Below are 23,093 nucleotides of genomic sequence, written 5' to 3' on the forward strand. Positions count from 1 at the left end.
TGTGTGTGTGTGTGTGTGTGTGTGTGTGTGTGTGTGTTTTAGAGAAGAGAGAGAGTGTGTGTGTGTGTGTGTGTTTTAGAGAAGAGAGTGTGTGTGTGTGTGTGTGTTTTAGAGAAGAGAGAGAGTGTGTGTCTGTTAGAGAAGCGAGAGAGTGTGTGTGTGTGTGTGTCTGTTAGAGGAGAGAGAGAGAGAGAGAGTGTGTGTGTGTGTCTGTTAGAGGAGAGAGAGAGAGTGTGTGTGTGTCTATCAGAGAAGAGAGAGTGTGTGTGTGTGTGTGTGTGTGTGTGTGTGTGTGTGTGTGTGTGTGTTTTAGAGAAGAGAGAGTGTGTTTGTGTGTTTCTGTCTGTTAGAGAAGAGAGAGAGTGTGTGTGTGTGTGTGTTTTAGAGAAGAGAGAGAGAGTGTGTGTCTGTCTGTTAGAGAAGAGAGTGTGTGTGTGTGTGTTTTAGAGAAGAGAGAGAGTGTGTGTGTTTTAGAGAAGAGAGAGTGTGTGTGTTTTAGAGAAAAGAGAGAGAGTGAGTGTGTGTGTGTTTTAGAGAAGAGAGAGAGTGTGTGTGTGTGTGTGTGTGTGTGTTTTAGAGAAGAGAGAGAGTGTGTGTGTGTGTTTTAGAGAAGAGAGAGAGTGTGTGTGTGTGTCTGTTAGAGAAGAGAGAGAGAGTGTGTGTGTGTTTTAGAGAAGAGAGAGAGAGTGTGTGTGTGTGTGTATGTTTTAGAGAAGAGAGAGAGAGTGCGTGTGTGTGTGTGTGTTTTAGAGAAGAGAGAGAGTGTGTGTGTGTGTGTTTTAGAGAAGTGTGTGTGTGTGTGTTTTAGAGAAGAGAGAGAGTGTGTGTGTGTGTGTGTGTGTGTGTGTGTGTGTGTGTGTGTTTTAGAGAAGAGAGAGTGTGTGTGTGTGTGTTTTAGAGAAGAGAGAGAGAGTGTGTGTGTGTGTGTGTGTGTGTTTAAGAGAAGAGAGAGAGAGTGTGTGTGTGTGTGTGTGTGTTTTAGAGAAGAGAGAGAGTGTGTGTGTGTGTGTGTGTTTTAGAGAAGAGAGAGAGTGTGTGTGTGTGTGTGTTTTAGAGAAGAGAGAGAGTGTGTGTGTGTGTGTGTGTGTGTGTTTTAGAGAAGAGTGAGTGTGTGTGTGTGTGTTTTAGAGAAGAGTGAGTGTGTGTGTGTGTGTGTGTGTGTGTGTTTTAGAGAAGAGAGAGAGTGTGTGTGTGTGTGTGTGTGTTTTAGAGAAGAGAGAGAGTGTGTATGGTTTGTCTCCATTATGTTGCATGTTTGTTTTGTCAGTGAATTTCCTCTATGGCTGTTAGTGGTACATGTAATTGTAAGTAGGTGGTAATGTGTCTGATATCTAAACGTGTTTCAATGTATGAAAAGTAATAGTTTACAAATCTGGGAGGATGAATGATTTAAGACTGATTTTACCTACTGGTGGTGGAATATTATTATTGCAAAGACGATCAGATTCAGGAGCCTGTGAGCATGACAGGTTGATTTATTCAGGGATTTTATTAAATATTTGCATTTCACATCTGTTTGTGATGCTTTATACACACTTAAGTGATTCTTATTAGATCTTTAGTTTATTTAAATAGAATAATATGGCATGACATTCACATCTGAGTTATGTTTGTTAATGGCTTGAATATGTGTTAGTGTTAATAGTCTTGGTGTCTGATCTATCTGAGTTTGTATGTAATGTTATATGAAGCTTTATAAGCAATGCCATGTGAAAGAAATACAATTCATTTAATTTGACTATGAATTTGACTAATTTCTCTGACTAAATCCTTCATTTAGTGACAATGTAAACTTGCTGAAATGCAGCTGTTGAATGTGTTTTCTCAAACCCTGATGAATGTTGAATGAATGATCTCTGTTCCTCTGATGATCTCCAGTGTACTGTGGCTCATGGACGTCAAATCCTCCTCAGAACAGCATGACACATTGATTTGCATCGAATGAAAGGGAACCTGCGGGATGAGAATGGAATAAAGATGTTCTCCTGCTGGAGGAAAGTGGGAAAATGCAAGTTTCAAACACTCCACAATCCGGAGAAGAAAAAGCTCACAAAGCTGGAGTGCAACTGAATGCTGGGCTTCATATGAGCACCAATAATTATTAATCTGCTTCCAGTCAAAAGAATAATGTGCAAAATGAGCTCAAGAGAAAAATACTCACTGCATAATAGCCTGTGTCACAAATTTACAATGTGAGACGATAATAGAGACACAAACCTTCGAGTTGTGCCCACAGAAAGGCTATGGAACATTCACATTATTGCCTAGTTATAGAAATGTATGTATTGTATGTTATGCATAAAATGTTATTATATATTTTTAGATTATTATTTGATAAATATATTGTATAAACAATGCATACATTGAAATATAAAAAACCTAAACATTTATGGATAGAGCATAAAGCATATATATATATATATATGTGTGTGTGTGTGTGTGTGTGTGTGTATACATCACAAATGTATAAATTATGCATGTAATGACACATTTCATATTATATACTGTATATATATATATATATATAATCTAATATAGTAATTTTATATTTTGTATAGTGTATAACTAGACACTGCATATAAAATTAAAATATACATTTTATTATATAATATAAATGATATAAAATATACTGTACAATATACTGTATAATTAACGCATATGCATCAAAATATGAAGAATATAAAAACAGTATAAATAATGCCTATAAATACTGTATAAATACTGAAACTGGATAAATTTCATTATATACTGTATAAATAATGCACATGCATAAAATTGCATTACACTTATTCTTAAATATTCTTAGATTATTTCTTTAAATGCATAGGCTATATGTATAACATAATGACACTGTATATATAGTCAAAATGTATATGCAATATAATTATTATTATTTAGTCATTTAGCAGTAAGTCGCTTTTATCCAAAGCGACTTACAGATGAGGAGAATAATTAATTGTAGTATTAAAACAACTAAAAACAGATCCAAAACTAAAAGCTAAAACTTTATAAATACTACCTACACACATTTTAAAAATAAAGAAAATTCAATAAAAATGACAAATACATACAACAAAATTTCAAAACTTACCATTTAAATGAAAAACTACAAATAAAGCTATAAAACAATTTAAAGTATTAAAGAACGTAAAGTATAATAATGATTCTATCATAATGCTAAGCCAAACACAAAAGATCATAATAATTTGTTAAGCACATTTAACTCATTGCTCACTGTAAATTTAAACAAGTTTTGTCGTAAATAATTACATATTGAGACAAAAAACTGCAGCAAGAGAAAGTGAGTGAAATGCAGAATAATTGTATGTCATGAGAGACTGTGTTGAGGTTAATAACAGCTGGTTAAATGTGAGGATAATTGCAGGCTGTGATGTTAATAGCCTCTGTACAGGTGTTGAGCCACTTATGCCAGATTATCTCTCAGTCTGTGTCTCTCTCTCATATCTGTCTCTCTCTCTCTCCTCACAGAGACAGAGTTTCTCATTGGGTGTGTGTCTTGAAGGAGTGGCGGGGCTCCTGCATAAAGAGCTGTGTGTGTGTGTGTGTGTGTGTGTGTGTGTGTGTGTGTAGGTGGGTCCAGGGGTCATTAATAACTAATTAGAGGCTCAGAGCCACACAGGCTCTATAAGTGGAGCCGATCCGTTCATCCCGCATCAGTCGCACTCAGACCCTGCGCCACAGCACTCATGGGTTCGGTTCTGGCGCTGAAGTCCAGGTTCAGGTCTCAGCTGTGTGAGATCATCACCTCTGATATCCTGCACAGTTTTCTGTACGGTCGATGGAGGAACGTGCTGGGAGAAACCCCGAGCGAGGAGCAGCAGAGAACCGCCTTCACCGCCGAGGCTCTGGCGCAGTCCTTCACCGGAGGTAACCGCACCGTATCCACCGACAACCTGCCGTGCTTTCACTACCAACACAACCACAAACCATAGAGTTCAGCCATGCAAACACAAACCATAGAGTTCAGCCATGCAAACACAAATTAACTGTGCTTTAGCTGCACTAACCATGCATTTGTGGGAAAACTGTGGTTATAAAAATGGTAATCAACACATAAAAAACATGGTAACTTTAATAAAACCATGGTTAATTTTCGTAAGTGAACTGGTTGAAGAAGAGTATGAATTCAGGATAAGTGGGACATTTGTTTAATCAAGTCATCTTAATGGCTAAAAGTGTCCCAGTTTACCTGAATTCGATTATACGAAATCAACTTATTCATAAAACATCGTGTTTTTAAAGTTTCAACCTGACAAAGATGAAATGATCAATGATACAATATCGATACATTTAAAGCAAGTGTTGATTTGTAGTTTAGGATCGTGTGTGGCTAAAATCACAAACAAAAATTTTTTTTAAATATGTTTTCATGATATTAGAATTATATTATTGTTGAATTTCAACTGCAGAGAAGGAAACAGCGTTTTTAAAAGTCAGATCATTTGTTTTATTATTGTAAAATCGTCCGAATAAAAGTTCTTGAGAAAGAGTTTGTAGTAAATGTGCTGTTGGCAGTGTTCTGTGTTTCTGTGTTTGGGTTAGTTAGTTTGAGAAGTGCTGGTTTAGTTAGTTTGAGAAGTGTTAGTCTGGTTTAGTTAGTTTGAGAAGTGCTGGTTTAGTTAGTTTGAGAAGTGTTAGTCTGGTTTAGTTAGTTTGAGAAGTGTTAGTCTGGTTTAGTTAGTTTGAGAAGTGTTAGTCTGGTTTAGTTAGTTTGAGAAGTGTTAGTCTGGTTTAGTTAGTTTGAGAAGTGCTGGTTTAGTTAGTTTGAGAAGTGTTAGTCTGGTTTAGTTAGTTTGAGAAGTGCTGGTTTAGTTAGTTTGAGAAGCGTTAGTCTGGTTTAGTTAGTTTGAGAAGTGTTAGTCTGGTTTAGTTAGTTTGAGAAGCGTTAGTCTGGTTTAGTTAGTTTGAGAAGTGTTAGTTTGGTTTGAGAAGCGTTAGTCTGGTTTAGTTAGTTTGAGAAGCGTTAGTCTGGTTTAGTTAGTTTGAGAAGCGTTAGTCTGGTTTAGTTAGTTTGAGAAGTGTTAGTCTGGTTTAGTTAGTTTGAGAAGTGCTGGTTTGGTTTAGTTAGTTTGAGAAGTGTTAGTCTGGTTTAGTTAGTTTGAGAAGTGTTAGTCTGGTTTAGTTAGTTTGAGAAGCGTTGGTTTGGTTTAGTTAGTTTGAGAAGTGTTAGTCTGGTTTAGTTAGTTTGAGAAGTGCTGGTTTAGTTAGTTTGAGAAGCGTTGGTTTGGTTTAGTTAGTTTGAGAAGCGTTAGTCTGGTTTAGTTAGTTTGAGAAGCGTTGGTTTGGTTTAGTTAGTTTGAGAAGTGTTGGTTTGGTCTAGTTAGTTTGAGAAGTGTTGGTTGTTATTGGATTATTTGTGAAACGCCTGCAGTGATTGAGGCTGGTTGAGCAGGATGTGTCTGGTCTCCAGGTTCGCTCTCGCTTCTTTCTCTCATTGAAGGCGCTGAAGGCGCTGATGACTGAATGAAGCGGCTTTAAATTCATTTGGTTAACTCTGTGCTTGACCTGAGGAAAGCTGTGCCGGATCTCTCCAGTAACGCAGCGTGAACGGCTCTTTCTGTCTCATTCAAGCAGATAATCGCTTTCCATCTTTTGTTTGCGAGATTCCTGCGTGTTTTTAAACAAGCCGTGGCTTCATTCTCTCACATGTATCGCTGAAGGATAATGAAAGAGGAATGAGTCGCTGTCAGCTCCAGCGGAACGAATCTGTTTGTGTTTTATGCGCGATTCTGTGATTTTGACTTAAATGCGCTTTTACTGGGTCCCTCCCCAACATTTAACGCGCTTAATCCGGTTAAATACAGGTCATATTCCGTGATTAAAATAATAATGAAGGGATTGCTTTCATTCGTTCGTTTGGACGCGTCTGTCAAAGTCTGTTTGACGGATAAACGAATTAAATCATCCAAACTGTTTATAAACGCTACTTTGTTCTTAGAAATTATTTAAAAAGAGCAGATTAAATGTTAAATTAACAGCAGCATATAATAGATCACAGATGTTTTAATTAAAACAAGCAAAGCGATTTATATTCATGATTAATATTAATTCGTTACACATGATTAAAATTCCGATTTAAAAGATTCATTTATGTTTTTGCAGGTCTATGCTTTGTCTCTTGCTTCTTATGTTATTGTTCGATGTGTATATTTAATATTTAACAATCATTACAGCATTAAAATACTGATCGAGTCAAAAATAACCTGTGATTGTTATTTAGGCCACAGATTATATTACATATTTAATCTTTAATTTTGTATATTATTAATGCACTTAAAGATTAAGGTTTACTCTTAATTTAATACACCTACACAAGCTGTCCTTGTTACAGTGTAATTATACATTTAAGTACTAATTAATATTAATTAACTACATGTATGGTTAGGGTTAGCATTCAGGTTTGGTTTAGAGTTACTTGCATGTAATTATGCATAGTTTATTGTTATTATAATAGTAAGTACATGTAATGTGTAACAAGCACACCTTAAATACAGTTTTACAAACCATTTTGTTCTTGAAGAGCATTTGTGAGGCTGGAGCAGCACGGGAAGATTTGTAGCAATAGCCAAAATATAACATCAAAATTATATCTTTTGTAAATTTCCTACCGTAAATATATCAACTTAATTTTTGATTAGTAATATGCATTGCTAAGAACTTCATTTGAACAACTTTAAAGGAGATTTTTTTGCTCCCTCAGATTCCAGATTTTCTAATAGTTGTATCTCAGCCAAATAGTGTCCTATCATAACAAACCATACATCAATGGAGAGATTATTTATTCAGCTTTCAGATCATGCATACATTTTAATAATCTACAGAACCTTTTGTGCAATGGAAAGATTGCTGGATGATAAGAGTTATTGTAAAGATGTAAAGAAGCTTTATTTTTAAGAGCACTGAATATCTCAGATGATGCTTATTGATATGGATGGTCTCCTGCAGAGGTGCAGAAGCTGTCTAGTCTGGTTCTGCCCAGCGAGGTCATCATCGCCCAGAGTTCAGTCCCTGGAGAAGGGCTGGGGATTTTCTCCAAGACCTGGATCAAAGCTGGCACCGAGATGGGCCCTTTCTCTGGGAGGGTCGTGTCCCCCGAGCACGTGGACCTGCAGAAGAACAATAACCTCATGTGGGAGGTGTGTGTGTGTGTGTGGGCTCATTATTATGCATGGGACTGGTTCAGATGAAGTGGTTTAATGAAGAGATGTGTGTGTGTTCAGGTGTTTAACCAGGACGGCACAGTGCGCTGCTTCATCGATGCCAGTCAGGAGGACCAGCGCAGCTGGATGACCTACATTAAATGTGCTCGGAACGAGCAGGAACAAAACCTGGAGGTGGTTCAGATCGGCAGCAGCATCTTCTACAAAACCCTGGAGGTCAAACACCTTCTTCACAAACTCACATAATGAGTGAAACTCATACAGTGCTCATCATCCATATACTGTACACAGAGAGAGAGGTCCACGTGGACATTTATGGGATTTAAAATCTTCATATGGAAATAAACCATATTTTAGTATTTAAAAACAAGACAACTGCCTAAAATTATTAAGAATTATTGTCACAAAACAGCCTTTGTTTTGTGTTTTTCTTTCTTTCTTTCTTGTTTTATTTTATAATAAGTTTGGCTGTGTTAATGCATATACAATAAAATTAGACAAATGTTTATTTTTATTGGAATTTTAATATTCCTTTTCATAAATCTATTTCACTCTAGGTACAATAAAATAGCTGTGTGTGTGTGTGTGTGTGTGTGTGTGGCTAGTTTCTTGTTAACAATAATAACCCTGACTCAGATCACAAATTATGTTAAAACAGGGTTTTATGTAAACTATTTTATGTATTTTTTCCCAAATGCATAAAATTGTGAGTACTAAATTGCCCCCCCCCCCCCCCCCCCCCATTTTGTTTTGTTTCAGCTGTTAATGCAAAAAGCATAAAATTGGCCAGAAATGTTAATCTTCATTGGAATTTAAAAATTTCACCCTTTCATCTTTTTCATTTGATACAATGAAATACCTTTTGTGACATTATAATCAAACTGACATTTAAAGGCTTAAAATCCTGACAATGAATGAATTTTTGGTAGTTATGATTAGGGTTGATGTTGATGTTCTCTGATTCAGAGAACATTAAAAAGTAATGTATCAATGTTTGCAAAATGATTAAATGCAACATTTCTTTAATGTTTTCTCTAAAGTTCAAACAATCAAGAATTTTTTTTTTAAATATATATAAAAATAACAAGAAAAATTAAAATCTGGATGTTTTTAATGTTTGGAGAACATTCAGAAATAATAACTTAATGTGAATTTTAACAAATCGTTCTCAGAAAACATTTTTTTCAAAATATATATTCTCTATTCAAAAGACAGTAAATGTCAGATGTCATGTTTAAGTGAACACTGAGTGTTTGTATTTGCAGGCTATTCCTCCGGAGCAGGAGCTGCTGGTCTGGTATGGGAATTCCCACAACACTTTCCTGGGAATTCCTGGCGTTCCGGGGCCTGAGGAGGAGCAGCAGAAGAAGAGGAGCGGTATGTGTTCACCTGCGGCTTGAGCTGAGAGCAATCAAACTCATTAGGCCCTCTTAGCTTTATTGCTTAATTAGTCTGAGGTTAAGAGCTCCAGGAAGGAATGTGGAGCAGATGCTCATCTGTGAGAGACACGAGCACGTGTGCCCTCTAGTGGTGCTTTTGACATGCCATAGTGTTTTAAGAACTATATCTGTTCAGATGTTATTTTGGGTGCTTTCATGTCATGCTTCATAATTCATGTCCCATAAAAAGCACAAACTGCATGTACTGTATGAAATATTATCTAATATAAAAATAATACATATTATTTTCCATGACTTTTCAAGATTTTATTCATTTTGATGGCTTTTTATGGTTTTATTTTTTCCATTAATTTTTTTTTTAGATTTTATTCATTTTCATTTATTTTTTGTGCATATACATGTAAAATAAAACAGATATAATATTTTAACCTAATATTTGCTCTGCTCTTTGAAACAAACCATTTTCTGTCAGTTAAGTGCATCCTTTTATTTATTTTATTTTTACTGCTAAACTGCTTCAAGTTAACATGCAAATGTAGATTCTCCAGTGTCTGAGACGTTTCCCCTGTCCTCCACAGCAGACGACTCTCACACATGCGACGCCGCGTCTTCCTCGCTGTCCTCCTCTTCCTCCTCGTGCCGCATGCGCTGCGTCATCTGCCACCGCGGCTTCAACTCCAGGAGCAACTTGCGCTCGCACATGCGCATCCACACGCTGGACAAGCCCTTCGTGTGCCGCTTCTGCAGCCGCCGCTTCAGCCAGTCTTCTACGCTGCGCAACCACGTGCGTCTGCACACCGGCGAGCGCCCTTACAAGTGCACCGTCTGCCAGAGCGCATACTCGCAGCTGGCCGGCCTGCGCGCGCATCAGAAGAGTGCGCGACACAGACCCGCCGGATCGAACCCGGAGGCTCCGCCCGCTCCCCATCCTGCACTGCTGCGCCACGTCCCCGCCATGGTGCTCTGAGAGCGCAGACGGACCGAGTCCAGGAACAGGCACTTTAATCAGCAATAACTGCGAGAGACACCACACGCTGGAGGAGGAGGATGAGGATGATGAAGATGAGTGAATGAAAGATCACTGGATGCAGATCACTAATCAAACATGGCACAAAACACACAGGGTATCTGCAGGAAAATTCAATGAAGGCTTAAGTCTAGTCCCAGACTAAAATGCATGTCTGGGCTGTTTCAACTGAGAGAAACTTGCACTGACAGATCCATTGTTTTTATCGAAGGCATATTTAAAAAAGCTACTTACATGCCCTAATTGAGCTGTGGCCTAAATCTGGCTTAACCTAAGCCCAAGGGCCAATCTGTGACCCTGGAGCACTAAACCAATCATACAGTCCATTTTATGAAATTGAGATTTATACATCATCATCTGCTTTCCATTGATGTATGGTTTGTTAGGACAATATTTGGCTGAGATACAACTATTTGAAAATCTGGAATCTGAGGGTGCAAAAAAATCTAAATATTGAGAAAATCACCTTTAAAGTTGTTCAAATGAAGTTCTTAGCAATGCATATTACTAATCAGAAATGAAGTTTTGATCTATTTTTTTTATAGGAAATTTACAAAATATCTTCATGAAACATGATCTTTATTTAAAATCCTAATGATTTTTGGCATACAAGCAAAATCTATAATTTTGACCCATACAATTGCTACAAATATACCTGTGCTATATGACTGGTTTTGTGCTCCAGGGTTATGTCTTGTATTAGCAATGCTTTAACATTTGAAAATAGATCCCCAATACTTTTCAAATAATTTTCCAAAAAACTAACTGTACATTCTGATAACACTGCAAAAAGTGATGTTCTTCCTCAGTATTTTTGTCTTGTTTTCCAACGCAAACGTCTGAAGATTCATAAATCAAGATTACTACTTACTTAAGAAGCAGGAACTGTGAGAGAAACCACAGACTGGAGGATGATGATGATGATGAAGATGTTTTGTGAGAGTGAATGAATGATCACTGGATCACAAATCAAATATTCAAGTTTATTTGTATAGCGCTTTTCACGTTGCAAATCGTTGCAAAGCAGCTTTACAGAAAATGAAAGTTTCTACGTTATATTTAGTAACAGTTTATCAGTGGTGACTATATCTCAAGTTGATCTGATCAAAATGAGGTGAATTTATGTTTAAGAATAGCATGAATCTCTGCCAAAAGGAAAACACGTTTTGTTCTTGTTTTAATCATAAATCACTTCTCTTTGTTCAGAAAACAAAAAAAAGGATGTTTAGATATTTGTACTGCAAAGCAAGACAAAAATACTTAAGATATTCATTTTCTGCAGTGCATGCAAGAATAAATGCTGTAAGTTTTCTCTGCTTTGATTTAAGATGATTCAAGTCTGAATGTGATGAGATGAAGTCAAACACAAATGAAAACTCTTCTATTTGAGCTGCTGCTTTTTAAAAGATTCATGAAATGCTTTTAAACAGCTCCTTCACTGTCGACTACAGCGGATGCATTCAGTATTACACCGCTGTACTGCAATGCATTCAAATAAATACATTTCAGGTTCATAAAGAAGAATTATTTTAGATCCAAACATTTTTAGGATCACAGATTCACTCAAGTGTCCAAACATTTCATTGCACTGCAAAGGTGATTGATCCTCAGTATCTAAACATCCTTAAGATTTGTTTCCCTTTTGAATTAAGTTCATTCTTCTGATCCCATTGGCAGATATTTGTCCTGATTTTAATCATAAACTCACTTCATTCTGATACATTCTGCAGAAAACAAGATGCTCTGTATATTTCACTTCTCTTGATCTTAAGAATGTTTAGATATCTGTACTGGAAAATGACAAAAACAGTCATAAAATCATTTTTTTGCAGCACATCTTTTGTACGGAGTACATTTTAACATCATGTATGTTGATGTTTCTCTTTAAGATAAAATAGACTTCACTGCAATTCAGTGGCAATTGTGCATAAAGAGTCAGCTCAGCAATAATTTAAAGCTTTAAAGGCACAAAGACAAAACCATTTTCTGTCTCTTCAGGTCTGAGTATAAAGTTGAAATGTTTGTGAAAGATGTTGATCTGCAAACTGATGGATCAGGCAATCGCATAAATCGATGTGTATATGTTTGTATTTTTTGTCTATTGTAAATAAAACAGTTAAGACAAACGACTGATTGCACTGTATGGGAAATATGAAGCAAAATTATCATGTTTCTCACTTCTGAGTGATGACAGAACTGTCTGAATCAGTTCGTGAATCATGATTCAATTTGATTCATTCGGACAGTTCGATCGCCAGTGTTTCTAACTTAACAGCAGTCTACTCAAAAAGATGCATCATTTGCCAGCAATGAAGCTCTTAATGAAGGTAAAGACATTTCTCATAAGTGTTCAAATTGAGGGGAGCTGGGGGGGCTTGTATGTCCTGGACCTCCCATAAGCACTAAGGGACCCCACATATACTTGAAACATGAAACTAGTTTTATGTTTTTTTAATAAAATGAGACACCCATTGATAAATGTTACCTCAGGGTAGCAGAACTCAAATACTAATTAAATGAAAATGCAAAAAATGGTCACATGAGCCAAATTTTGCTTCCACTTTCAGCATGTGCACGTCACATGACACCATATTTTCTCCAATGAAAAGTGCATTTATCATCAATTTTCATCCATATAATTGCCTACAAAAAATCTAAGTCACCTTCATTGGTAAAGATGGATTTTCATAAACTTTACATTATATATCATCAAACATATATTAGAAACTTAATGTTGCCTCAAGGAATACTTTAATGGAATCCCACATGATTCCATTTAAATTGAGATTTAATAGGTCTATGTACTTAAGCATTCGTACTTTTAATTTAAAAATGGCAAAACACAAACTGGCTTCATCATTCTGTCTGCATTTCAGTAAGAGCGTCATTAATAACAAGAGACTTTTATTTGATATATTGTATCAATGGCGGAATCGACGTCATTACAGGCAGTGAACCAATCAGAGTCGCGCATGCGCAGTGGATCATCAGCTGTCCTGGCGGGAAAATAAAAACGAAGCGAGGATGTCAACAAAGTAACAGCGCGACTTTCTTTGATCATTATAATTAATAATTCCACAGTAATGACAAATATTTCTATGTAATTATTCCTCTCCGACATTAATTGAGCGGTCACTAAATGTAAAACATCCGGGTAAGTTACTGAGTTGTTGTGATGAATATAAATATCTTTCCTCTGATAAAATTGAATCAAATATCAATCACATTTATATAATTTAATGCGTGTTTTGTCACAGCTTTATGAAGTCAGCGATGTCTCAGAGAACAGATTCAGTGTTTGTCTCGTCTCTCGGTAAAGGAGACTCTTTACATCAACAAGGTTTGGACTTCTTTTGCTCTTCTTTCTTTCAAACTTTGTACTTTTATGAAAACAGATGTATTTCCGCCTCAGTGGCTGCTTCTGCATGATGGTGAATGTGTCTCTGTGTGTCAGTTTTATCAGGGTTTGCTCTGAGTCAGATCTCAGAGGAGGATTTGATCCAGAATCCGCAGTTCTGTAAGTTACTGGCGACTCTGTCGCAGCATGTGGACCGAACCGGACTCACACAGCACCTCAGGAGGGACCGAGAGAAGGTCCGAGCCTCAAACTCATGCACAGAACCACAAACACTAGAGTGTGTGCTCGCAACACCAGGGTCATGGGTTCGATCCCTGCTCAAAGCATTAACAAACACAATGTTTACCTTAAATACAGTGTAACTTACATTGGATAAAAGCATCTGCCGTATGCATAAATGTAAAAGTACATGAATATATCAGGGAAAGTGAATATTTTAGACGCTAGTCATTATTTCTTTAAGCCTTCATCACTATTGAACTATTTAGTCTTCAATTATTATGCATAACAACAGCCTATTTTAAATTATATCATATCATATAAATATAACATGAAAGCCTATCTTTCCTAAAATATCCACAGCCTCCTTTTTATATTTATTAAGTATAATATATTTTGATAATGCATTCAGCTGCCAACATAACATAGTCTTCAAAGTCTTTGTAGTCTGTGTTTAACACATTTTGTCATATTTAAATACAATTTGCAGAATTTATACCACAATAAGTGCAAATGTGTGTGTGGATTACTCCTGGAAGAAGGAATTGTGAATAATGATGAGAAGCAGTGTTATTTTAGTAGCATTTGTATACTATTATAGTATATGTTTTAAATGAGCTTTTTTATATACATCATATTTAGTTTTTTATTTTAGTATTTTTGCCGTGTGCTTTTGTCTTTCTTTAACTCTGCAGGCCGAGCGCGAGCTGCATGCTCAGAGGTTGGGTTGGCTGCGTGTGGAGAGCGTTCATCGGGTTCTGAGAGAAATCGTCCAGGAGAACCGCTTCAGTAAAGCCTCCAGCGCTCTGACAGGGGAGGATAAGGTACTGACATCAACCTCAGAGACTGCTGCTGTGTGTTTGAATGAGTACAGAGCAGACGTCACGCTCTTATTCCAGCAGAAACATGAGTTATTATAGCAGCACAACAGACTGAAGAAGTTACTGAGAGAAGATTTAAATCTCATGACAGTGAGTGAGGCCTGTTGTGAGGAGACAGACTCACTCTCTCATAACAGGTCCAGCAGTAAATGAGTGTAATGTTGTGTTTGTAAATGGTGTGAATGCTCCAGAAGACTGTAAGCAGCATGTGTGACTCTGTTTTCAGTTCTACAGCACGCTGGAGCAGTGTTTGATGGTGGCTCAGTGTGTGAAACAGATGGAGGTCAGCTCTGATAGCAGTGAAGATCACAGCGGCGTTCTGGGACTGACTGCAGAAAGAGTCCAGAGACAAATGCCTCCTGAACAGGTGCTGCGTCCTTCACTTCACTGCTGCTCATCAAGTCACTGCCTCTCTGAGGATTATTTACACCGCTATAATTTATATAAGTACAACTCAAATTCTGGAAATGTTGGGACAACGATTTTTTTTCGCAATAGAACATAGAGAACATAACAAATGTTTAAGCTGAGAAATATTACACTTACCCACTAAATGAGCTCATTTCAAATTTGATGCCTGCTACGGGTCTAAAAAAAGTTGGCACGGGGGCAACAAAGGGCTGAAAAAGCAAGGAATTTTGAAAAGATTCATCTCATAGAACATCTAGCAACTAATCAAGTTAATTGGCATCAGGTCTGTAATATGATTAGCTATAAAAGGGATGTCTTAGAGAGGCAGAGTCTCTCAGAAGTAAGTATGGGCAGAGGCTCTACAATCTGTGAAAGAGTGCGTATAAAGATTGTGGAACACTTTAAAAACAACGTTCCTCAATGTCAAATTGCAAAGGCTTTGCCAATCTCATCATCTATAGTGCATAACATAATCAACAGATTCAGAGAAACTGGTGAAATCTCTGTGAGTAAGGGACAAGGCCAAAGACCTTTGTTGGTTGCCTGTGGTCTTTGGGCCCTCAGATGACACTGCATCACTCATCGGCATGATTCTGTCATTGACATTTCTAAATGGGCCCAGGAATACTTCCAGAAACCCCTGTCGGTAAATACAATCCGCCGTGCCATCTGCAGATGCCAACTAAAGCTCTATCATGCAAAAAGGAAGCCATATGTGAACATGGTCCTGAAGCACCATCGTGTCCTGTGAGCCAAGAAATGGACTAAAATGGACACTTTTTTAAAGTGGAAAAGTGTTCTATGGTCAGACAAGTCCAAATTTGATATTCTTGTTGGAAATTATGGACGCCATGTCCTCCATGCTAAAGAGGAGGGAGATCTTCCAGCGGGTTATCGGCATTCAGTTCAAAAGCCAGCATCTCTGATGGTATGGGGGTGCATATGTGCATACGGTATGGGCAGCTTTCATGTTTCTGTAGGCACTGTGAATGCTGAAAGGTATATACAGCTTTTAGAGCAACATATGCTCTCCTCCAGATGATGTGTATTTCAGCAGAACAATGCAAAACCACATACTGCAGCTATTACAACAGCATGGCTTCGTAGTAGATGAGTTCTGGTGCTGAGTTGGCCTGCCTGCAGTCCAGATCTTTCACCTATAGAGAACATTTGGCGCATCATTAAATGAAAAATACATTAAAGACAACCACAAACTCTTCAGCAGCTGGAAACCAATATCGGGCAAGAATGGGACCAAATTCTATCACCGAAACTCATAACCTTGGTGACCAGATGTCTTTAAACTGTTTTGAAAAGAAGAGGAGGTGCTACAACATGGTAAACATGCCCCCGTCCTAACTATTTTGAGACCTGTAGAAGGCTTCAAATTTGAAATGAGCTCATTTTGTGCATAAAATTGTAAAATTTCTCAGTTTAAACATTTATCTATGTTCTATTGAGAATAAAATATTGGCTCATGTAATTTGAGAGTCTTTGTTTTCATTTTATTCCAATTTAAAAAACGTCCCAACTTTTCCAGAATTCGGGTTGGTTTTTGAATTAGCTAGATCACTGACAAGCTACGCAATATTGCGTTCATTATCGCAGATGAATCGCCTTCGATAATGAATGCGATATTGTGTAGCTTGTCAGTGAACTATGGCTCTGTGTATTAAATGCCGCTCCATTTGAAAGCAGGTGATGGAGATTTACCGCTAATCACAGAACTGGCTTTACTGACGAGATGCACATGACAATCGCATTCAATAAATCGCCCAGCCCTAGTTTTCGGTAATGATGATAACCCTCATGTTGGAAAGTGTGAAATTAAAAGAATATTAATAGGTGATATAATCCCTTAAGCATAATTAAAAATTAAATAAACTTTTTTAGTAAAATAAAAAAAATACTAATAAAATAAAGTAAAAGCTAATTTGACACATTAATAAAAACTAGTACATAAATAATATTACCTGCAGTCCAGTTTTTTTGTTTGTTTTTGTAATGATCATTTCATCACTGGTCAGTGCAGCTTGTGTTGAAGCCAGAACTGTGCTTTAATGGTTTTCTGATGCAGTGAATGATATTTAAAGCTGATCTCTCTGTTTGTCCTTCAGGAGCTGGTAGAGATGAAGCAGAGGTTGCCAGCAGAACTCCTGCAGCATCTCAAGAAGAAGGCCGTCAGTATCCTGACATACTATCAGCCGGAGTGGGGTAAACTCATCGCCACCGCTGAACCATGATTTGTTTAATGATGGGATATTTTCAGAGTTTTAATTTGATCTGTTCTCTCAGAAAATGAAAGCGAGGGTCTCAGGAGTGTGAAGCTTTCCAAACTTCCTGAACTGCTGGACGTTGAACAAAAGAGAGCCAAGAACCTTACAGAGAAAAACCGAGAGAACGCCACGTTACTGCAGAGACAAACACACACGTACCTGTCTGTGAGTCTAGAGAAACCACATTAATGTTTGCAAGTCACCTGACAAACTCAGTTAAGATTCGTTAGTGATGCAGGCCTGTGTCAGTAGAAATACAGAAGAAACAAAAGCATACATCAAATTATTCATTTTCAGATGTTAGAAATTCTCTCATCATAATTCATCACACTTTTATGACTCCTAAAACAAACACAGTGTAGAAACAAAATAATTAGTTTTTGAAGAAGCGGGCATTCTACCATAGCTATTTTGATGTCTGTCTCTTTAGTTTTTTTTAAATCGTAAATCAGATTTTTTTCTTAGGTTAGATGCAAACATATGAACTGGCGGGACATAAGCTAAAATACACTTGCTGTACGGCGCATAAAACGTTAAAAATGTCAATATGTGGGAGTAAGAGAAGAGCAGGCATATGGATAAATCTGACGAACTCAATTCGGTCTGGTTTTCTGTGCACAGACACTGAAGCATACACACACAGAAAGCACGTCTCACAGCACGTGAGTACTCTTTCACGTCGCATGAACGGAGAAATCAAAAGACTATGACTAAATCAAAATTTGCTGTCAAAATTAACACTGGTTCCCACCTGGTGGAATGACCTGCCCAACTCAATCTGAGCAGCTGAATCCTTAGCCAGGTGCAGAGTCCATAGCTTGGGCTGGGGATGCCATATAGTTCTGTTTGCCTGAGAGGGGAGGTCCCGTCTCAGGGGAATGGTCTTGGGAGCAGCTGAGACATCGCCAGGAACCAAAGTTGGGTCCTCCAGACCCGGGGCCACAAGCAGAACTTTGGGTCTTTGTTCCCTGATTCGCCTGATTACTTGTGGGATCAGGGCGATCGGGGAAAAGTGTAAAGGAGAAGCCTGGGCCAGCACGTCCCCGTCCTTTGAAAAATAAGTAGGACAATGAGAATCATCCTTTTAGGCAAAGAGATTTATCTCTGCCTTGCCAAAGATTTCCCAGATTTTGTGAACCATTTGTGGATGGAGTGACCACTCGTCTGAGGGGATGTTGCTCTCGGACAACATGTCTGTTCCTCGGTTCAATTTGCACAGCACATGCCTTGCTCTCAGCAAGTGCAAGTTGAGCTTTGTCAATTTCTAGAGGCGTTCTACTAGAATGAAAAGGGGCCTCAAGGAGAGCCCTCCCTTGCGATTTATGTAGGACACCAAGGTCATGCTGTCCGAGCAGACCAGAACGTGGTGTCCCCTTAGCTCTGTTGTGAAGATCTAAAGGGCCCAACATACTGCATCTGTCGAGACAACCTTCCTTCTGCAGACCATACCCAGGGCCACGCCCCGTTCCATCCACTGAGCGTCTTTCCAAGGGGCCAGAACTGCCATGCAGGCTTAGTTCACCATGATATGAAAGCATCTTCTGGAAACATCCTGAGGGAGCGAGAGGCTCAGATTTTGGAGGAGGCCACGAGAATTATCGGTGACGGCATTCTGTTCTGAACTGCTCAGAAGGATTAAGCCGCTCGATTTAATGAGGAGGCGCTGGTCCTCACACACTGGCAGATTGAAATGAAATGTGCAGGGTGTGTGCCGGTGTTAACTCACTCAAGGCTGATCACTCAACCCACGAGTTTATCCGTTTCTTCCTCTGAGGTGACTGGGAGGGGGAGAAACATTGAAAACAGGAGAGGCGGGGCTGCCTTCATAAGAAGGGGATCCGTGACAGACTCGGTCTGTCTCAGCGAATGCAGCCTCAGCGACACACACAAATGTGAAGCTGTCAGCAATAGAGAGGTGACAGTGTTCTGCTCTGGTCCACCTAGGAGGATAGAGCCGCTCGATGTAATGAGGGGCGCTGATTCTCACGTATAAGACACGCTGGTGGATCAAAGTACAGTGAGGAGCGCGAGCATGCAGGTTGCTAGCTCCTTGACTCCGCTGTTTTGCTCTCCGAGCTTTGCTGAGAGAGGAGAAATGGGAGGGCGGGGCTGCCTTCATTGAAGGCGTACCACGAGCGGAGAAGAGCGAGACTCGTGCTTTTAGTGAGAGCATTCCGTCTCAGTGAGCTTGCACTCATTACTCCTGCACGAGCCATACTCGCAGTGCGACATTTGCAACAATGCCGCTAGACAATTTGCTCTTTTAGAACTTGCCTCTTTAGAAATGAGCACATTTAGGCTCACCGGAGAGCGGCAGGGGATCAGATGGGACTGCGGCTGCTGCGACGCTGAAGGTGGTGGAGAAGCGGCGAATCAGCCGAGCAGGGGTCACTGGTTCGGCTTGATCCGCTGCGAGGATATTTTCAACGGCGAGAAAGCTTCAAGTCTTGTAGATCAGCGAAGAACAACGTCGTTGCTGAAGGAGAATAAATCTAAGTATCCTATGGCAGAACGCCCGCTTATATAGACAGATGCTCCAGAAGCTTACAATAAAAGTGTCTCATAGTGATGTGTTTGTTTGTCAGGAGCTGCTGAAGTGCATGAACATCCTTCAGAGTCTCGTCCTGGATCTCCGGCTCAAGGCTCAGAAAGATCTAGACCGGAAGAAGATCGAGTACTTCCAGGCCAAATGTGAGATTGGTTTGCAGAAGATCAGGTACGATCGGTGCTTGTGCTCTTGAATGTGATATTGAGATCATCTGCATATTCATAATGATGACTTTGTTCCTGAAGGGCCGAGATGCTGGAAGTTCAGCTGGACACGTACACAAGAGACAAGATAGCAGCTCATAAGAAAATTACGTGAGTAACGCCAGCCAGCATTCCTCTGTGCAGTACTGTCAGGGGTATTATCTTTAACGAACATTATTAAAACAATTAAATATTAAAAATAACATTGAAATATATATATAGCATTAACTGAAATAAAATAAAAAAATAACCAGCTAGTTGCAAAGACGATGTTTCTCATTTTAATTAAGTTTAACTTGATGTAATAAAAACATTGAAACTAAAACTGAAAAAAAATTAATAAAAATTATATATATAACCTAAACTAAACTACTAAAAATTACCAAAACACAAAGTTACTATAACTACAGTTAAAATTAAAACAGAATGTATTAAAATAGAAGCTGTTTAAGTTGAAGCACTAAAATTACTAGCTGGAAAAAAATAAAAAATGAAACTGATATAAAAATTTAAATAATAAAAATGGCATAAGCAAAGCACATAACAAAATTTAAATGAGAACTGAAAATATAAAAACAAATGCTTATTCAAAACAAACTACTAGTATATAAATAATATTAAAACAATGCTACTGTCTGTTAGGAAGGATTTTTGGAAATCGTATATGCTTTAATATACATTTCAGCAAAATTTCATATACATTTTGCAATATTCATCAGTGCATGTTATTTTAAGGAGAAGATGTTTGTTGAATGTTATATTGTCCTATTGGCACAATTATCAAGTCTCCATACAAACAGTGTTTCAGATGGTGCAAACCGGAGTCATCAGTTACTGTGATCATCTGTGATTGTTTTCAGGGAGAAGCTGAAAGCGGAGCTGAAATCCTCAGAGCTGGACAAACAGACGCTGGAGTCTCAGCTGACCTCCTTCCAGATCTACGGCGAGGAGTTTGAGGCTCTCGCTGAGGAATATTCAAGACTACGATGGGAAATCAGCACCAAATCTTGGGCTCTGAAGGAGTTCTCCACATGAATGACAGAATCAGCTCAACATTGTGCTGTAATGATACAAACATGACAGTTAATATTGTTCATTTACTGATTAACCAGTTCAACAAGACCAAGTTTAGTCTGTATTAAAAAATAAATTTAAGTCAAATGTAACTTTTTTTCTTGTTGTTGTCATTACTACTACTATTTTACTGATATCTGTATCTAGTATGATTAGATTTTTAGTTTTTATACTGAGCTATTAATGACCTTAGGATATTATTGTTTTAAAAGCACTTTGCTGTTTAAAAAACATGTCTGAATTTTCTGAAATATTGATTCCAATACATTTGATCTGCATCTGTTCCAGAGTATCTTTGCATGTTTAGTGTTTTTCCTTTAGTTTTCTAATCTTTTTCTACACTTCTTAGTTTGCTGTAGTACTGTAGTTTTCTTGCTTTAGTAGTTTGCTTTTTGTCTTTTCCCTTCACTAGTTCCTTTAGTTTATTTCAAGCCATAGTTTTATTTTTTCTCTATTAGTTTACTTCTTTAGTAGTAGTTTCTCTAGAGTTTGTGTAGCGTTACTGTCTTGTGTTTGCTGTGTCTCTGGTTTATTCCAGTCCTGTCCTGAAGCTGATCTTCAGCAGTGAGACCGGTGTGTGTCTCCTCTTGTGTGTTGAGTTCCTGAAGCTGATCTTCAGCAGTGAGACCGGTGCGTGTCTCCTCTTGTGTGTTGAGTTCCTGAAGCTGATCTTCAGCAGTGAGACCGGTGCGTGTCTCCTCTTGTGTGTTGAGTTCCTGAAGCTGATCTTCAGCAGTGAGACCGGTGCGTGTCTCCTCTTGTGTGTTGAGTTCCTGAAGCTGATCTTCAGCAGTGAGACCGGTGCGTGTCTCCTCTTGTGCGTTGAGTTCCTGAAGCTGATCTTCAGCAGTGAGACCGGTGTGTGTCTCCTCTTGTGCGTTGAGTTCCTGAAGCTGATCTTCAGCAGTGAGACCGGTGTGTGTCTCCTCTTGTGCGTTGAGTTCCTGAAGCTGATCTTCAGCAGTGAGAGCGGTGCGTGTCTCCTCTTGTGCGTTGAGTTCCTGAAGCTGATCTTCAGCAGTGAGAGCGGTGCGTGTCTCCTCTTGTGCGTTGAGTTCCTGAAGCTGATCTTCAGCAGTGAGAGCGGTGCGTGTCTCCTCTTGTGCGTTGAGTTCCTGAAGCTGATCTTCAGCAGTGAGACCGGTGCGTGTCTCCTCTTGTGCGTTGAGTTCCTGAAGCTGATCTTCAGCAGTGAGAGCGGTGCGTGTCTCCTCTTGTGTGTTGAGTTCCTGAAGCTGATCTTCAGCAGTGAGAGCGGTGCGTGTCTCCTCTTGTGTGTTGAGTTCCTGAAGCTGATCTTCAGCAGTGAGACCGGTGCGTGTCTCCTCTTGTGTGTTGAGTTCCTGAAGCTGATCTTCAGCAGTGAGACCGGTGCGTGTCTCCTCTTGTGTGTTGAGTTCCTGAAGCTGATCTTCAGCAGTGAGACCGGTGCGTGTCTCCTCTTGTGTGTTGAGTTCCTGAAGCTGATCTTCAGCAGTGAGACCGGTGCGTGTCTCCTCTTGTGTGTTGAGTTCCTGAAGCTGATCTTCAGCAGTGAGACCGGTGCGTGTCTCCTCTTGTGTGTTGAGTTCCTGAAGCTGATCTTCAGCAGTGAGACCGGTGCGTGTCTCCTCTTGTGTGTTGAGTTCCTGAAGCTGATCTTCAGCAGTGAGACCGGTGCGTGTCTCCTCTTGTGTGTTGAGTTCCTGAAGCTGATCTTCAGCAGTGAGACCGGTGCGTGTCTCCTCTTGTGTGTTGAGTTCCTGAAGCTGATCTTCAGCAGTGAGACCGGTGCGTGTCTCCTCTTGTGCGTTGAGTTCCTGAAGCTGATCTTCAGCAGTGAGACCGGTGCGTGTCTCCTCTTGTGTGTTGAGTTTCTGTCCGGCCGTCGCTGCTCTCCTCTGGTCTCGTGCTGCCCAGCATCTCTGCTCTCTGTCCTGCTGTCGAATCTTCAGTCGCTCTCTCAGCTCGCCTGTTATTGTGCCTCATTCCTGCCTGTTGTTTGGACTGTATATGGCAGCACAGAACTGTTTCAACACTGTTGTGTTTCATTATGAGTTCAGTTTTGTGATGAGTTTAGACACTTTCACCGTGGAGGATGAGCACAAAATGTAGATACACAACATTCAAGAAAGACTTTTAATATCACTTCTCAAACAAGTTGCTTTTGATTTTTAAGACTTTATTTACACAACGATATATTTATATTTCTTTATGATCACTATTACAGTTCATGAAAATAATATGTATGTTGATAAGTAACAATTTTAGTGGCCTTTTACAGCCTTCTTTATGGTATTTAGGAATTTTATATGATATAAATCATGTACAAAATTATTTATAATAATATATTACATTACGTTATTAAACATGAATTCTTATATTCTTATTTTTATATAAATAATGGCAAGTTAAATATTTATATACAATTCTAAAATAATTTAATTAAAATGGATGGATGGATTTATTTTGTTGTTTATTAATATTACAGTATTATAGTTAGTATATCGTATAGTAAAGAAAAATATGCAACTGT

At 38.8% G+C, this 23,093-nt stretch overlaps 2 protein-coding genes across 2 annotated transcripts; both read left to right on the forward strand.

Annotated features, from left to right (window-relative positions):
- Positions 1 to 3,707: 3,707 nt before the first annotated feature.
- prdm12a (PR domain containing 12a) lies at positions 3,708 to 9,548 on the forward strand (the record flags this gene model as incomplete). The annotated part of the gene is made up of 5 exons (XM_079417803.1): positions 3,708 to 3,888; positions 6,967 to 7,157; positions 7,242 to 7,397; positions 8,447 to 8,558; positions 9,160 to 9,548. 5 exons carry the CDS (start codon positions 3,708 to 3,710, stop codon positions 9,546 to 9,548), a joined length of 1,029 nt encoding a protein of 342 aa, XP_079273929.1.
- A 3,027-nt stretch (positions 9,549 to 12,575) lies between these two features.
- haus4 (HAUS augmin-like complex, subunit 4) lies at positions 12,576 to 22,854 on the forward strand. Its single transcript, XM_079417564.1, has 11 exons — positions 12,576 to 12,643; positions 12,866 to 12,948; positions 13,063 to 13,202; positions 13,881 to 14,009; positions 14,293 to 14,433; positions 16,595 to 16,691; positions 16,773 to 16,918; positions 19,339 to 19,469; positions 19,547 to 19,615; positions 20,365 to 21,142; positions 22,395 to 22,854. The coding sequence occupies exons 1-10, from the start codon at positions 12,633 to 12,635 to the stop codon at positions 20,537 to 20,539; spliced, it is 1,122 nt and encodes a 373-aa protein (XP_079273690.1). The 5' UTR covers positions 12,576 to 12,632; the 3' UTR covers positions 20,540 to 21,142; positions 22,395 to 22,854.
- Positions 22,855 to 23,093: the final 239 nt, after the last annotated feature.

The sequence above is a fragment of the Barbus barbus genome (genome assembly GCF_936440315.1).
Source record: "Barbus barbus genome assembly, chromosome: 5".
Taxonomy (NCBI): domain Eukaryota; kingdom Metazoa; phylum Chordata; class Actinopteri; order Cypriniformes; family Cyprinidae; genus Barbus; species Barbus barbus.

Excerpts from the sequence above, each read along its gene's own strand:
- haus4 (XM_079417564.1), top strand. Across the intron at positions 16,919-19,338 it reads AAACACACACGTACCTGTCT|GAGCTGCTGAAGTGCATGAA; the intron begins GTGAGTCTAGAG and ends TTTGTTTGTCAG. Across the intron at positions 19,470-19,546 it reads ATTGGTTTGCAGAAGATCAG|GGCCGAGATGCTGGAAGTTC; the intron begins GTACGATCGGTG and ends TTGTTCCTGAAG.